This window comes from Quercus robur, chromosome 8 (genome assembly GCF_932294415.1).
Source record: "Quercus robur chromosome 8, dhQueRobu3.1, whole genome shotgun sequence".
Taxonomy (NCBI): domain Eukaryota; kingdom Viridiplantae; phylum Streptophyta; class Magnoliopsida; order Fagales; family Fagaceae; genus Quercus; species Quercus robur.
Window position 1 is genome coordinate 67,759,330 of NC_065541.1, and position 17,558 is coordinate 67,776,887.

Here is a 17,558-nt window from a genome sequence, read left to right on the forward strand (position 1 = left end):
GGATTTACTTGGGGAAGATTATGCTTAAGATGGGCTTTAACCAGAGGTGGATTAACCTTATTTCTACTTGTATTCAATCGGTTACCTATGATCATGCTAAATGGTCAACCTCATGGTTTCATCTCCCCCACTCGAGGTTTGCACCAAGGTGACCTTTTGTCGCCCTACTTATTCCTATTGGTCACAAAGGGGCTGCATGCTCCATTCTAGAGAGCTAAAGAAGATGGAGATATAAGGGGAGTTTCTCTATGTCCAGTTGGTCCATGGATCTCTCACTTGTTATTTGCCGATGATAGTTTGGTATTTTGCAAAGCCACCATTTCGGAGTGTGTGAAGATCCAAACAATCCTCCATTGTTATGAACAAGCTTTAGGTTAGAGAATCAATAGGGGAAAGACTAATCTTTTTTTCAGCTCAAATACACATGCTCAAACTCAAGCAGCTATTCAGAATTTCCTAAGCATCCCAGCAATTCAAAGATACGAGCATTATTTGGGTCTTCCATCTCTGGTGGGTTAGGAAAAAAAGAAGTTTTTCAGTATCATAAAAGAGAGAATTTGGAAAAAGTTAAAGGGTTGGAAGGAAAAGCTTTTAACACAAGTTAGCCGGGAGATTCTAATCAAGGCAGTAGTTCAAGCAATTCCTACATACACCATGTCTTACTTTAAGCTACCAAAAGGGCTTATACATGACTTTGAAACACTTATTAGGAAATTCTAGTGGGGGTACAAAGGGGAACAAAGAAGAATTCATTGGGTAAGTTGGGAGAAACTATGCCTTCCCAAAGGTGAAAGAGGAATGGGTTTTCAAGAGTTGGGAAAATTTAATGATTCTTTGCTAGCCAAGCAAATCTGGAGGCTTAAAAACAATGAGGAATCTCTCTTTCACAAGGTTTTCAAAGCCAAGTTCTTTCTTGATTGTTCTATTTTGGATTGTGGAGCATACAACAAAGGGTCATACGCATGGAAAAGCCTTCTCCAGGCTAAACATGTAGTCAAATTGGAGGCAGTTTGGAGGGTGGGAAATGGTCAGGCTATTAAGATCAAGGGGGATAAATGAGTTCCTAAGGTCTTAGGTTCTAGGACTGCATTTCCAGTTTCAGTTTTGCATCTTGATTCAAAGGTATGCGATTTGATTGATCATGAAAATCATACTTGGAAAAGAGAGCTGATTGCTTAGGAATTTCTGCCTCATGAAGCAAAAACCATTGATGGACTACCTCTGAGTATTCAGGATGTACCTAATAAATTAGTATGGTTACACTCTCCTTAAGGGGACTATACATCTAGATCAACCTACCAACTGATGGCGAAGACAGAGAGAAGCTAGCAACCGAGTTGTTCATCTGGGGTGAGAAGCGGCAAGATGTGGAAGGGAATCTGGAATTTACAGGTCCCCCAAAAATTTAAACACATGCTTTGGAGAGCAGCAAATGAGGTCATCCCTACTCTTTATAATTTGATGTGTAGAAATGTCGTAAAATCTACGTATTGTCCAAATTGTAAAGATGCTTGTGAAGACACCATTCATGCTCTATGGGGTTGCTAGATGCTTGTTGTGACTTGGGGAGCAGATGAGGAGCTGAAGAGATTGATCAAGTATAAATTTCATGCATTTGCAGATTTTTTGGAGTTGGCTTTTTTGATGAAGGACCATATTGATGTTAATCTCCTAGCCATCAATCTTTGGCTTATCTGGAATAAGAGGACCAATGACAGAGTAGGCTCAACATTTTTGGACTTTCATTTGATCCAGGCAAAAGCTGAAATCCTCTTTCAAGATTTCCAATTTGCTCAAGAGAAAAAGAACAGAGTCTTCATAACCAATGGCAAAGTTGTTAGATGGATTCCTCCCATCTCCCCTTGGTATAAACTCAACTTCGATGGGGCAGTTTTCAATGAGCAGGGAGCTGTAGGATTAGGTGTCATGATTCAAGATTGTTTTGGTTGTGTGATTGGAGCCTTATCAAAGCAAATTCCCATCCTAGTTTCTGCTGCTACTGTTGCAAGGGAGGTTAGTGTTTTCGATATTGAAATGGAAGGAGATGTAGAGGTCATTCTAAAAGTGCTCCTGGCAAGTGATGTGAGTCACCTTAAATATGGTCATGTCCTATGTGATATCCTTGTATTAGTTGGTGAGTTTTGTTTTTGTTGTTTTTCACATATTAAGCATGTTGGCAACTCAGTTGCCCATTTCCTTGCCACAAATTCTAAATTTGGCAAATGAGCTGCAAGTGTGGATGGAATCTGTCCTTGAAGATATAAATCCACTTGTAATAAGGGATCAAGTGTAATCTGTCCCATATTTTTTCAATAAATTTCTTTGGCTAACTAGGCCGGATTCTCCCAAAAAAGAAAAAAAAAAAAGATATCTAGAGTTACCGTTAGCTTAATTAATAGAATTTATTGTCTACAAATAAGAGAATAAATTGAAATTCTATGATATCTAAAAATGATAATAAGAAGGCTAAAATGTAAATTACACATTCTAAATTTGATTAAAATTCATTTTAGCTTTTTGACTTTACTTTTATTCAATTGAGTTCCTTAAATTTCAAATTTATTCAATTCAAGAGACGTGGCACTTATGATCTTCTATTTTTTTCTCCTTCATGTAGGACTTTTCCTTCTCATGTAGTGTGAGCCTTACTTCCTATCTTTTTCTTCCTAAAATGTGGGAAGTCCAAGATTGTGACCACTCGAGAGTTTGCTTGACTAGATTGCAAGGAGACAGGCGCTAGCTTTCACCATGGAATCAGAGGTTCTCGAACATATACAAAACATGAAGCTCACTATGGATGAAAACGTGGCTAAATCTTCGTAATCTTCGGGCTAGCATTAAAGTTTTCTTGATTCGGCGCTATTTCAGTTTTGAAATCCCATAACGCATCAGTTACGTCACCACAGCTGGACACAGTTTATGTAGCGGTTTCAAAATCAAAACCATAGCAATCAAACACCATAACACCCTAGCCCCATAACATCCCAATAATACAGCCACACCTAAACATCCCAAATGCGCCAGTTTCAATCCAAAAACAATCAAAGAACCCATTAACTATCACTGAAAATCAAGGCAACAACTTATTCTCGGCTCCAATTAGCTATGACGCAAACCAAACACATCCCCAAACCCTAGACCCACCCTCATGTGACCAACTTAAAAAAAAAAAAAAACACATGCGAAAAAAAATGGCGCGTTCCCCAACCACACCTCAAACCGAGTCCTCACAGGCTAGCATATTGAAATTGGGCACGAAGAGACAAAATGAGACCTACGAGCATGGGAATGATGAAGAAAAGCGGTTTAAGATCATGGACAGCAAGATACAAACTGGACTATCAACAGTAGAGGCTGATGCTCAGCCCTGCTAAGCACAATGATCGTCCTAAGTTGGAATTGCCGGGGGCTTGGGAACTACTGAGCAGTTGAAGTCGTTTTCGAATTGGTAAGGAAAAAACTCCGACAATTTTGTTCCTTATGGAAACAAAATTGTCTATTCGAGAGATGGAACTGATTAAAACGGAGTTGGGCTTTTTATGGTATGCTAGCTGTGTCTTGTGAAGGGTATAAGGGATAGCACTACTTTGGAAGGCAGATGTGACTGTAGACACACAAACCTATTCACCAAACTATATTGATGTGAGCGTACAAGCACATAACTCATCTCTATGGAGATTAACAGGGATGTATGGCCACCCGGAGCAAGAACTCAAAGCAGAAACATGGAGACTCATGAGACACCTACATGCCCGAGCATCTCTTCCTTGGTTATGCTTAGGTGACTTCAATGACATCTTGTCCTCTGATGAAAAAAATGGAGGCAACATAAGACCAATGGCTCCAATGGTTGAATTCCGACACATACTCCTCCATTGTGGATTGATTGACATGGGATTCAATGGCTATCGGTATAAATAAAGGAATGGTGGACAGGCGGTGGCTTTTGTTAAAGAAAGATAGGATAGGGTAGTTGCAACAACGGAGTAGCACGAGATGTTCCCGAGAACAAAAATGAGCCATCTTTCAGTATCCTTTTTCGACCATGATCCTATTCTGATAGACATGGCTCCACCTATCCAACCCCACAGATGAAGACACAAAATCCAGCGGTTTGAATAGAAGTGGGTGGCTCACACTAATTGCAAGATGATAATCCGGGAATCATGGAATTAGATTCAACCACACGGCAGCCCCATGTATTGCCTATTTGAAAAAAAAAAAATGTAGAATGGACCTTATAGCTTGGAGCCGTGTCACCTTTGGGAATACTAGAACTCGGCTTAAGACTAAACAAGAAGAACTTACCACACTTATGGAATTAGGGTATGGGCAGAATGTGGAGAGGATTCATGGAGTGAAAAAGGAGATAAATGAGGTTTTACACCATGAGGAGGTATTTTGGAGACAAAGGTCGAGATCCATATGGCTACTGGTGGGGGATAAAAATACAAAAAATTTCCACCAATGGGTGAGCCAGCGGAGAAGAAAAAACAACATTGTGGGGTTATATGACAGGGACGGAGAGTGGCACACCGATGAGGATAAAATAACCAGCATATCTGAGGAGTATTACAAGCAACTCTTTACATCTTCCACTCCTTTGGATATGGATGACGTGATTGAATCAGTATCGAGTGGTGATGGAGGGTATGACACAATCTTTGACCCACCCTTATATGGAGGAAGAAGTGAAAACCGCTCTTTTTCAGATGCACCCATCTAAATCACCGGGGTCTGATGGTATGTCGCCTTTCTTTTTTAAAAAAATTTGGCATATTTTTGGACATGATGTTACTACTGTTGTATTTTTTGTTTTACACTCAAGGAGATACCTAAGAAAAATGAACTATACACATATTGTTCTTATCCCAAAAAAAAAAGATCCAGAATATATTATGGAATTTCGTCCAATTAGTTTGGGAAATGTTGTATCCCGAATTATTTCTAAGGTCCTTGCAAATAGGATAAAGCCCATCTTACCCAATGTAATATCTGACTCACAAAGTGCTTTCATGCCTGAATTATAACAAATATTACTACAGTGGCTTTTGAAATGATCCATCGTATGAGAAACAATAGAAAATGAAAGAAAGGCCACATGGCGGTCAAACTTGACATCAGCAAGGCATATGACAAAGTGGAGTGGGAGTTCCTCCAAAAGATAATGCTAAAAATTGGCCTACTCAAGCAATGGGCCAACCTAGCCATGGAAACTATGCGCATTGCATCATACTCGACCCTTATCAATGGAGAACCCAAAGGATTCATCACATCGACTTGTGGCATAAAACAAGGAGACCCTTTGTCTCCTTACCTATTCCTATTATGTGGAGAGGGTCTCTCCTCTCTCATCCGTAGAGCCATGGAAAACCAACATTTGAAAGGTGTGTTGCCTTGTAATGGTGGGGTCAAGCTCTCACACTTATTATTTGTAGATGACAGCTTACTCTTTTGTGAGGCAACAACTACTGAATGCTGAAACCTACTTGAGATACAAGAATTGTATGAGAGAGCATCGAGTCAAGCTATATACAAACAAAAAACGACACTCTTTTTCAGCCCAAACACAAGACCACAGGTGAAGCTAGCCATTTAAAACATGCTGAGAGCACAAATCATGACCGATTGTGAGAGGTATCTTGGGTTACCTATGGTGGGAGGCAAATCAAAGGTGAGCACCTTCAGGCAGGCACAGGAGCGGGTAACAAAAAGAGTGATGGGATGGAAAGAAAAAAAATATATCTCAAAGGTAGGAAGAGAGGTGTTAATCAAGACGGTAGCACAAGCGATCCCAACCTACTCCATGAGCATGTTCAAAATATCGAAGAAGATTTGTGAAGACATAAACTTGGCATTAGAAAAATATTGGTGGGGTCAAACACAAGATGAGAAGAAAATTCATTGGATTAAATGGAGCAAGTTGTGTAATCTGAAGGATAGAGGAGGAATGGGGTTTAAGGATATCCATGCATTTAATCTCGCCATGCTAGCCAAACAAGCATGGCGACTGATCCAAGAAAACTACTTTTTTTTTTCTTAAGAATATACAAGGTGCGTTACTTTCATAATTGCCCATTTATGGAGGCAGATCTGGGGCACAACCCCTCATTTGTGTGGAGAAGTTTGCTTAAGACTAAGGACCTGATCTGGGTAGCCATAGTTTGGAAGGTGGGTGATGGAAGGAGTATCAAGATTGATGACCATAGGTAGTTACCACACCCCCCACAATTCAGACCTGATGCAGGTAAAAATATGAGGGTATGCGACCTCTTCAACCCAAACATAAGGCAGTGGCACTTGCAACTACTCCTCGATACCTTCAGGCCCACCATTGTGGCGAATATTCAACTTATCAATCTCGGTACAACAACTAGCTGTGATAAACTAGTATGGAAGGAGAATAAGAAGGGCCTCTTCTCAATCAAAACAGCATATCAAGTAGCAAGCCGCATGAAGCAAGTAGAACAAGTGGAGCATTCCTCGGCACGGGTGGACAAGAAGATGTGGAACCGTATATGGCAGCTACATGTACCTCTAAAGGTTAGGAACTTTGTCTAGCGGACGTGCTCTGATATACTCCTAACCCACACGAACCTATGCTGAAGGAAGGTCCCACTGGACCCAACCTATGAAGTATGCCAGTAGCACGACGAGACAACGACTCATGCTCTTTAGGGATGTCCTATGGCCATGAATGTAGGGGTGATATTGGCGGGGAAACTATAGAAACGAAGCTCATCTGTAGAGGATTTATATATCTTGGTGTGAGAACTGATGACTATGCTTTCGACAAAAGAACTAGAAGTGTAGGCTATAGTATCCTAGTCTATCTGGAATGCACGAAATAGGTACCACTTCGACAAAAAACAAACCCACCCTAGCGACATTCTACGAGGAGCAATGAATCTGCTGTAAGTAGGGTTGTCCACGGGTCGGGTCGGGTCGGGTTTGGGCCTAACTCGGACTCGACCCGACTAGATCGGGTTACCAAAATTGCAACCCGCAACCGACCCGATATATGGGTCAAACCCGAAGTTTCGAGTCATCGGTTAATCGGGTCGGATTGGTCGGTTTGGCGAGTTTGGGCTGAATTTGTGATTTTACATAATTTTTTTTTTAAACTCAATTTTTGACAAGCCTTTTGGGCCCAAATTAGTGGGCTTACTTTTAATAAGATTTATATATTTTTGAACCATTATATATATCATATGGGCCTCTTTTCACATCCTTTATTTCAAATTGGGCCTTCAAGCTCAGCTTTTATGCTATTAAACAACTTTTAATCTTTTGGGTCTCCAAGCCTTATTAGTACAAATTTAATATTTCTAGCTCACACCTAATGACAACAAATACAGTAAATAACACAAAAAAACCTGGGCCATTAGCAAGCACATAAAAACACATAATCTCTTTCTAACCACCTGTTAAAACCACACAATACAAGAAAGAAAAAATTTTCAAAATGCCCTTAGCATTAAGACCTAGGCAGTACCTTAAAAATCCAAAAACAAATCAAGAAAGTCTAATAAGCACAAAAGCACATCTTAACCTATTAAACCAGCCAAGTTATGCCAACCATTCCATACATGTAACACAACTTACACAAGCCAGCAAACAAATTCTAACAAATAATTCAATCACAACCACACCACAAGTATGACAACAAAAGATAACAAGAGCATCTTGCAATATTTCCATAGAGCCAGAGAAGGCAAAAAGGTAGTTACTACAAGTGTTAAGACAGTAAACTACCAAGGCAGTAGCTACTTATAATTAGTTACAATTATGAAATACCTAAGTATTTCCAAAAAAATAGCTTTTCTAAAGCATTAAAGAGCAACTACTCTATAGTTTTGTCCATGACTAATAGAAAAGAAAACCTATAAACTTAATAAGATTTCTTTCCTATAAGCAAGAGTTAACAAGTTAGAAAAGCACTATTGTCCAAAAGAACTTCCAATATGTATCCAAAAATCTACCTCCTATACAAAAAGTGTCCTTCCTCCTACAAGAAAAAGGGCAAAAAGAGATTTATCAACAAAAATATAAGGACAAGACCAAAAAATACAGAATAGTAATAACAAAAAATAATAGAGAGGGCAAAACCAAACTCAATAGAAACAATAGTAAGGGCAGAAACTTACCCAGTTAGTGATTAGTCATCAACACTAATTGGGATACCTTTGCTTGAGCTTGAACTTCCACCACCTGCTGCTGCTGCTTGACGTATAACTAGAAAAGAGAAAGAAATGAAGGCTATTAGATTAAATTTCATTTGCATGACACATTTAATAGCACTTAATAGACAAAAAGTTTGGAAGTTAACATATTACCTAAATCATGAAATTCATCTTCCAAGACCTCTACCTCATCCTTTGATTTGCGAAAAGAAATTGGAACCAAGGCTTGAAGCCAATCTTGTGCACAAACAAGATTTTGAACCATGAGTGGAGAAGGTGAACTCTGAAATGGATCAAGTATGCGTCCTCCGGTACTAAACGCTGACTCAAAAGCAACACTAGAAACAGGTACAGCCAGCACATCCCTAGCCAATTTGGACAGCACTTGATACATATTTGAATTGACCTTCCACCACCCCAATATCTCAAATTTCACATCCCCCCTTCTACTTTCACAATTTTCATCTAAATATTTGTCAATCTCATTGCTACACCCTATAGACTGCTCAGCCTCCAAGAAACGGTCAAACCTAGAATTAACCATCGCATATGGATCGCTACAGCCAATTGACTCACCTTCTATGTGTGTCCTCTCACTCCCACTAGGTACTTGTACATTTGGTGAATCAACACAAGAGTAATAATCATACAACTTGACCAAGGAACCCCTCACCAATTCAACCATCACATCAGCCACTTCATTCCCATAAATTTCAGAAAAAAAAAAAAAAAAAAAAAAAAAAAAAAAAAAAAAAAAAAAAAAACTTCAAAAACCTTAACTTCTTTCTTGGATCAAGAACCACAGCCACATACAAGAGATGATTCATTTTATCCCCTTTCCCCCAATACTTATCAAACTTAGCTTCCATTTTAATTGCCATGTTTTTCAAGAGGTGGTTTTGAGATTTACTTAAATGGGAAATATTCTCTTGAATGACAAACATCTCATCAAAAAAGGTGTTTGCAGTAACATACAAAGAACCTGAAAACTTTTTCGTTGCATTGTAAAAAAGTTTCAAAAAACCTACAAATGTCCTACAATTTTAGAAATCAATACCACTAGGAGATCCCATACCACCACTATTCTCCTTGTTCATAAAATATGAAAAATAACTATCATCCTCATAGTCCATTCGTAGGAACACTTTCTTAAATTTTTGTGCGATTTCTAACATGAGGTAGGTAGAGTTCCACCTAGTTGGTACATCTAGACAAAGAAGGGACTTAGACTTAATACCTAATCTCTCCACAAGACCCACAAAAGTTTGATTCCTATTTGGTGTGGACTTCACATACCTCACAGCTTCACGCACCTTAGCAATGGATGCATCAATTTCTCTCATACCATCCCCCACAATTAGATTTAGGATATGTGCACAACACCTCATGTGTAAGAACTCATGTTCTAAAACAGTCCCCTCCCAATCTTTAGTTACATTTTCCAAAAGCTTAATGGTGGCACCATTTGAGCTAGCATTGTCCACTGTTAAAGTGAATATGCCATTAATACCCCACTCATGCAAACACATCTCAATCTTTCTCCCTATAGTCTCCCCCTTATGGTCTTCAACTTGACAAAAATTCAAAATTCGCTTATGCAACTTCCAATCATCATCAATAAAATGTCCTGTAAGGGACATATAACACAGATTTTGAATACTAGTCCATGTGTCCGTAGTAAGACACACCCTACGACCCTTCAAGGCCCCCCTTAGTTTCTCTCTCTCAACACCATAAATGCCAATCACATCCCTAGCCACAGTTTGACGAGATGGGATATCCTTAATTCGCAACTTAGGTTGTAAGGTTGTCGAATATCTTTGAAATCCATACCCTTCAACAAACTTAAAAGGCAACTCATCTATTATAACCATTTCAGCGAGTGCCTTCCTAGAAGCCTCAACAGTAAAGGCTGTTGGTACAAGCTGAAACCCTTCCTCCCCATCCTTTTTGGGTTCAAACGCTAAAGTTTGTTGCCCTTTAAGTGTAACTCTATTGGGGTTCTTAACACAAACTGACATATGATTCAATAAATTAGTAGTACCATGCCCCTTACTATCAGCTAGATAAGTTTTTTGACAGTAATTGCAAACGGCCTTAAAATGACCCTCACCAATATCTACTTTTTCAAAATTGTCCCAAGCAATAGACTTTTTCCTATTATTACACACCTTGCCTTTATCTTTAGGTGGAAGTGGGGGAACCTCAGCATTAGTTGGAGTGGTAGTAGGTACAGCTTAGGCAACAGGTTCAGCTTGGGCAGTAGGTGTTGTTTGAGAAGGGGGTGCATCACTAGAGGGTTCCATAACCTAAAGGCATCGAATTTATGCATTAGCAAACAACCATAAAAAAACTAATCCTAAGAAAAATCATTGTAGTTAACCTCTTAGAAGGCAAAGTCACATACACTGGAGCTTTGTAGAATAAGAAATATCATTGTGCATAAGAATTGACTTCACAAGTACTGATTGGAATGTATCCTCAATCAACTAACAAGATTGACCAAAAAATTTAGAAGACAATGTGCAAAAATATATCAAATTATCAAGTCTAGTGAAAGGGTGCATCATATTTGAATCTCTATCTAATTGTCAAAGGATTCATATGAGTATCAAACTTACAATTAAGAATGACATTTTCTATAATTTAAAAGGAAAAAAGGAGGACTTCTAAACTCTCAGTTGATGAGAAGATAACACAATCCTATTTAGTATGATAACTCTAATCAAGACATGAAGCAATGGATTGATATAACATTTTACATGTAAATAAACACTACATAGATTGGGTGGCCTAACAGCTCTGATGAGAAAGAGTAAATAAAAGCCTCAAAAAGAAATTACAAAGACATATCATTGTCAATTTGCAAACACAATTATTGCAGTCAGACATTCCTCAAACAATGACAAAACTCACAAGTAACACAAACAATAACAAGAAGTTAAAAGAGATACAACATAAGAGAAATGATACCTCAGAGAACTCTTAGCTATTAGGGATTCAACCTTGCAAAGGAAGCAAAAAGCCTACTTGAACAACTTTCAAGTATATTGATCATTAAAAAAACAAAAAAACAAAACAAGGAATAAAACAGGGCAGATACAAATCACACTCAGAGTCAGAGCACACTAGAATAATGAATCAAACTAACTATAATGATAACACAAACAAACACACTCAAGGGTTCTATCTTTGAAAAGTGATAAATCAAGTCTTTGACCAACAAATCAAATTTAAAAAATTAGGGTTTCATCTTTGAATCCAATCTATTGTTCAGTTTTGGCCCCTAATCTTTAAGTTTTAAATCATTTGAACAAGATCCCTAAGTTGCTTTTCATATGATTCTTATTACATATCAAAAAATAAATCATTTGAACAAAATGATAAACCCATATCACAAACACAAAATACCGAAAAAGAGGGATGAAAAGGGAAATTTTTTTTTCCTGATCTGAGACTAGGAAGTCGAGACTAAGAGGCTGAGAAGACCCATGGAGTGAAGACGACAACGTCAGGTGGGCTGTGAGGCGGCAGCAACAACAACCAGCAACCCGTTTTGATGTAAAGGAGTATTTGTTTCAAAATAAAAAGGAGAGATTTTGAAATCACTAGAGAGACTAGAGAGCAGAGAGAATAGAGAACACTCGGAAAAGACCAATTTGTAAGAAAGAGAGATGAGGGTTTTGAGTCTGAGCCGAGTAAGGAGGGGCATGGAAAATCTAATTTTGATTTTGAAAAGTGTAGTCGAGTACCTACTTGAAACCCTAAACCTAAACCATGATTCATGACCAGAGCTAGAGGCATGGGAAAGTGAAAATATGAGTTTGATTTGAAGGGTAGCTGACTAGCTGTTGGGGCAGGTAGAGAGAAAGAGAGAGAGAGAGAGAGTGAAGTGAAGACTGAAGTGAAGTGAATGGAGGTGTTCTAAATCTGATTTTCTTTTGTGTGGAAGCTGTGAAATTTCAGCTTTTAGTCCCATCCTCTTGCAACCTTGCGTGTAGCATTAAGCAAATCAACTTTTAGTCCAATCAAGTAGACTCCTCTCTTCAGAGTTCAGACTTCACATGATCTGAGATAACCCACATATATTTTTTTTTTAATCTTAAACCATTGGTCGGGTCGAGTTTTACGGGTTTTTAACCCAGTCCACCCGAACCAATTATTCGGGTTTTATTAGAGATAGACCCGAATCCGACCCGCCATGGACTTCAGGTCCACCCACTGGGCCTCGGGTTGGTCGGGTCTTCTACCCGCTTGACACCCTTAGTTGCAAGACTACCAGCAGCTCTGCCAATGAATATATGGTAGTGTTGTTTAGCAATGTTTTATTTGCACATACAAACTTGTGCCTAGCCAAGTATTCATATGATGTATTAAGTTGGCCTGGCGTTGTTTTGTACCTCTCTATTTGTATCAATAAAATTCTATCTTTACTATAAAAAAAAAAAAAAAAAAAATCAATTCAAGCATTTTTGTCCAATTTTGTTAAAAAATTACAGTCAAGTATGCAATTAACTAATTAAAAAATATTTTTTGAAAAAACAAATTGACCTCATAAAAAATGAATATTTTTTTTTTAAAATTTTATAGTTATTCTTTGTGAGAAAAAATTATTAAATTTTTTTTAATTAAATTGGACAGAAAACTTGAATTGAATAAGTTTGAAACTTAAAGAACTCAATTGAATGTAAGTAAAATTAGAGGACTGAAATAAATTTAAGTGTTAAACCTCAAACCTAAGGATGCAATTTACATTTGAGCCTAATAATAATTTCTACCAAATAATAATAATAATAATACGAAGGTTGTTTTTAGATTTTATGTAAATTTTCCGAAATTTGAAATATATGGACTCGTTAAGATAGGATTGGGGAAGTGTGAAGTAGTGTATGAAATAGCAGAGAGAAGTGAAAAGAAATGAGGAGCGTGGGAGTGGGGGTGTCCCGGTTTGAGGGCAAATTGAATTTGGTGTTGTCTCCTCATTTTCCCCAATATCGTTGTTCGCAGAAGAAGGAGTTGAATTTGAAGATTCAGGGTTCTCGACTGCTTAAATCTCAGCCTCATGCTGCTTCTTCTTCTTCTCCTCTCACTTCCTCCTCCGGTGCCCAATACTCTGGTATCTTTTATTATTATTATTTATATTTCATTCACTACGCTGAATCCACACAAGCTGGATTTGGTTCTCAATGGGAACAAAAGGAAAACCTTTAAAATTGATTATCCCTTCTTCGCTTTTCTTGATTCTATTACCAATAATTTTTCAAATGAACGATTAATATGTTGCAGTTTAAAGGCTAATTCTAAGACTACTTTCTGTTTACCTTCAAATATCCAGAGCCATTGTTGGATACAAATACAAATAGAAAGAAGAGAATAGCTGGCATTGATCAAGATGAATTATTGGATCCATCACTTCTTGCTGATCCGGATAGTCGTTTTTGTGAATTTCAAGGTGTGCAGATACACCACAAGATATATGAATTCCAAGCTCCTAACTCTTTACAGAAGAATCACACACTTTCTCAACTTCCGTTGATTTTACTTCATGGCTTCGGAGCCTCTGTGTTCTCATGGAATCGAGTTATGAAGCCTTTGGCAGAGCTTATCGGTTCCAAAGTTCTTGCTTTTGATAGACCAGCCTTTGGGTTGACATCAAGGCTAAATTTCTCCTCTCATTCATCTCCTGCTACTGAGAATAGAAGACCTCTGAATCCATACTCCATGGCATTTTCAGTGCTAGCAACCTTGTACTTCATTGATTTCTTAGCGGCTGAGAAGGCAATTTTGGTGGGGTATGTACATGTCTCATCTTTCTTTTTTCTTTTTTTTTGGGTTAATTGCATCAATTTTGGTTGGAGCAGCCTATGTTAGGATGCAAATTCCGGCACATAGTCTAGCTGGTTTTTGAATTGGATAGGTTGGTATATGGTTACGGTATACGTATATCCCACTTTTTGCTCAAAGATAGACCAATAAACACATCCATAATTAAACTTTTATGTCCTGTTTGGATGGAGGGGGAAAGGAGGGGGAGTAGAGGAGAGTAGAGAAGAGTAGAGTAGAGTAAAGTTAGCTAAAAATAACCTAATTTTGTGCTAAATCTACTCTACTCCCCCTCAATCCAAACGGACCATTAACTTTTTGCCATATGGATGGTACCCTAGCCTCCAATTTGGGCTTTTGGATTTTAGGTACAAGCTGCATCTGCACTTCTTATATGTATAGTTCTTAGGCTATCCTTATTGTCTAGCAGATCAGTAATTACATTGCATCTCTCTGAACCTGTTGAAAGAATGACATGGCAGGCATTCAGCCGGTTCCCTTACAGCAGTTAATTCTTACTTTGAAGCACCAGAACGTGTTGCTGCTCTGATCCTTGTTGCCCCAGCAATTTTGGCCCCACTTATTGTGCATAAGGCTGTTGAAGGAAACCAGTTGGGAAGAGAGAACCGGATGGAAAAAGACAGCTCTGATTCAAGCAGTCTCAGGAATCCATATCTGAAGCTTTCCAAGATTTTGTTGAAGTTTGCTAAGCATGTTGCACAGGCAATTATGCAAATGGTGAAGGGGATGGCAGTTATGCTGAATTCTCTGTATAAAAAACTATTGTCAGCTATTTTGCGCTCTGCCTTTGCTGTGATGCTGGTAATGGATTTCTTTGCAGATGATTTAACACTGTACTTGGTTAATTTTTTTTTCCTCTCCATGTTGATTCAATTTGTTCTTTATGTCAGCCAAACCAAAATATCAAACGACTCTCTCTAAAATGTTCCAAGTTCTGGCTTGACATCTTTAGACATCACAAGTCACCCTGCCTAATCTTTAAATACTGCATGATAAAATAAAATTTTAACTCAAACTCATTATTGTCTCTCCACCCCAATTTATTTTCACCAGTTTCAGGATCCATGGTGCCCATAATAGTAATCTTGTGCAGTATGTAAGATCAAATCTGATTAATCAGATATTTTCTTCTCTTTTTTTCTTTTTGGTAGGGGGGGTGGGGTGGGCACTGAAACTGAAGTTAGGCATGGCTAAATAAACCCACCCTGCTAGCAAATGGGGTGTTGATGGGTGTTAACTCCTTCTCCCGAACCTGCCTGTTTATATTTATAAATTTAGAAAAATTTTAAAAAACTTTTTATAATATTTTAATAGTTCTTTTAAAAAAATATATATAATAAGGCATATATATATGTTCTTTAATCTTTAAACTTCAATTTATGATATATTTTGTTGTTGTATTATTGAATTTATATTTTAATGTTTAAGATTTAAATTATTGTATTGTTATGTTTGAATTGTTTTTTAATACTTGAATTATTGTATTTTTATGCTTTTAGAAGGTTTTGTAATGTTACAAGTTACAACATAATCTTTGTGTTTGAACTTATAAAAAAAAACATAATCTTTGTGTTTGATTAGTTTTAGTTTAATCTATGATATATTTTAAATCAAATTTTAATAAATTATGAAACAAAAGGTTGACTGGGACGGGGTGGGGCAGGTACCTGCTAGAACTGTGTGGGAAAAAAAAAAACCTACACAAAGTGAGGTGGGGTGGGGAATAGAAAACCCACCCCATACCTGCCCAGTTGCCATTCCAACCCCGCGTGTGGGGGTGGAAGAGGGGGTTGTTGACTATTGTCTGTTTTTGCCTATGTCAGATACTTTATTTTTGGAATTTAATTGATAATGAAACATTTGGGAGCTACCCCGGATGGCCTATTTGATGTTGAAATGCCCTCATTATTTTCAGGTAAGGATGGTAATTGATAAATTTGGTATAGCTGCAATAAGGAATGCATGGTATAACTCAAGTCAGGTTACTGAACATATCCTATATGGTTATACTAAGGTAATTATATTAATATCTCCCTCTCTCTCTCTCTCTTTCTCTCCCCCCCACCCCCCCCCTCCCCCCCCCCAAAAAAAAAAAAAAAAAAATTTGGAATGGTTATTGCTCACTTGGATGTTAATATCAAATGCAGCCCTTGAGAACAAAGGGTTGGGACAGGGCACTGGTTGAATATACAGCAGCAATGCTTACAGATACAGAGACGGGGTCAAAGCCACCACTGGAAAAAAGACTCCACGAAATCTCATGTCCTGGTAATGCTGCCAACTTTATTGGTTATCCACTTGATGCTGTCCACGGTGGGACTAATGTCATATATCCTTAACTGAAACTACTCTATTGGATAGACAAGGGTGTTGAAATTTAGCCTGTGAGATGAAAGTCAGGAAAGGAATTGGCCATACTAAATAAGATGGGTAGTCTAGATTAAGACAAAATTTGGATCACTAACACAGTTACAAGTGAAGTTGGAACAGGTGTTGATTTTTGCATAACACTATTTTTTTTTTTTCTTTTTCTTTTTTGTGCTCATTAGTTCTCTTTCTCTCTCTAGGGTGCTGGCTAAATCATTGATCCAATACATATGTCTAAGTCATGTATCCAATAAAATTTGGTGTTAAATTACCAATTCTCTCAAAAGCTTAAGTTGGGAAATGGTAAATTTAATCATTTAAACACATAAATCTAACACTCCCTCTCACATGTGGGCTCAAACTACCTTTTAATAAGTGAGACTCAAAATGTGGAATTTTAAATGGAAGATAAAGTGAAGACAGGAATGGAACTCATGACTTTCTGCTCTAATACAATGTTAAATTACTAATTGGATTGGTAATTTAAAATTTTTGAACATCATGGTTTTCACTTGTTGTTACTTGTTATTCCATGGCATGTCCTATTATTAAGTTGAATAGTAAGAATGTAATATTAATATTGGCATTGTTATCATGAAATGCAGTTTTGATTGTCACGGGTGATAGCGATCGAATTGTCCCCTCTTGGAATGCTCAGAGACTTGCACAAGCTATACCTGGATCCCACCTCGAAGTAATTAAGCATTGTGGGCATTTGCCCCATGAAGAAAAAGTGGAAGAGTTTGTTTCAGTTGTTGAAAAGTTTGTGCAAAGAGTTTTTGGTGAACCAGAGAAGCAATGTCTGGAAGCTGTAACATGAAATATGTCTCATATACTTTGGAATTTTTCTTTCAAAATGCAGATTAGTGAGTTTGAATTGCAAGACTTAAAATTAGTCATATGTAAAAGTTACTGCTCTTAAACCCCATAATATCATCCATTAGGATACGGAAACATGGCTCAGCCAAGCAATTAAAAGATGCTCATAACGTTACTTCGATGTACAAGATAAGTTGCAATTTCGCATTATACTATAATATTGTTATTGTTGATGATAATGATAATGATAATTTTACTATCTATCCTATTAATTCCTAGGCCTTACAATGATAATCATCATACTCCATACATCTAACTTAATTCGGGTTAATATGTATGAATATA

The 17,558-nt window shown here is 37.7% G+C and overlaps 2 protein-coding genes across 2 annotated transcripts; one reads left to right on the forward strand and one right to left on the reverse strand.

Annotated features, from left to right (window-relative positions):
* Nucleotides 1-9,226: 9,226 nt before the first annotated feature.
* LOC126696684 (zinc finger BED domain-containing protein RICESLEEPER 2-like) lies at nt 9,227-10,204 on the reverse strand. The gene has a single exon (XM_050393366.1). The coding sequence runs from the start codon at nt 10,202-10,204 to the stop codon at nt 9,227-9,229; it is 978 nt and encodes a 325-aa protein (XP_050249323.1).
* Nucleotides 10,205-13,016: 2,812 nt separating this feature from the next.
* LOC126697910 (uncharacterized) lies at nt 13,017-17,476 on the forward strand. Its single transcript, XM_050395039.1, has 6 exons — nt 13,017-13,299; nt 13,519-13,975; nt 14,489-14,828; nt 15,943-16,041; nt 16,175-16,295; nt 17,000-17,476. Exons 1-6 carry the CDS (start codon nt 13,101-13,103, stop codon nt 17,212-17,214), a joined length of 1,431 nt encoding a protein of 476 aa, XP_050250996.1. The 5' UTR covers nt 13,017-13,100; the 3' UTR covers nt 17,215-17,476.
* The last annotated feature ends 82 nt before the right edge of the window (nt 17,477-17,558 follow it).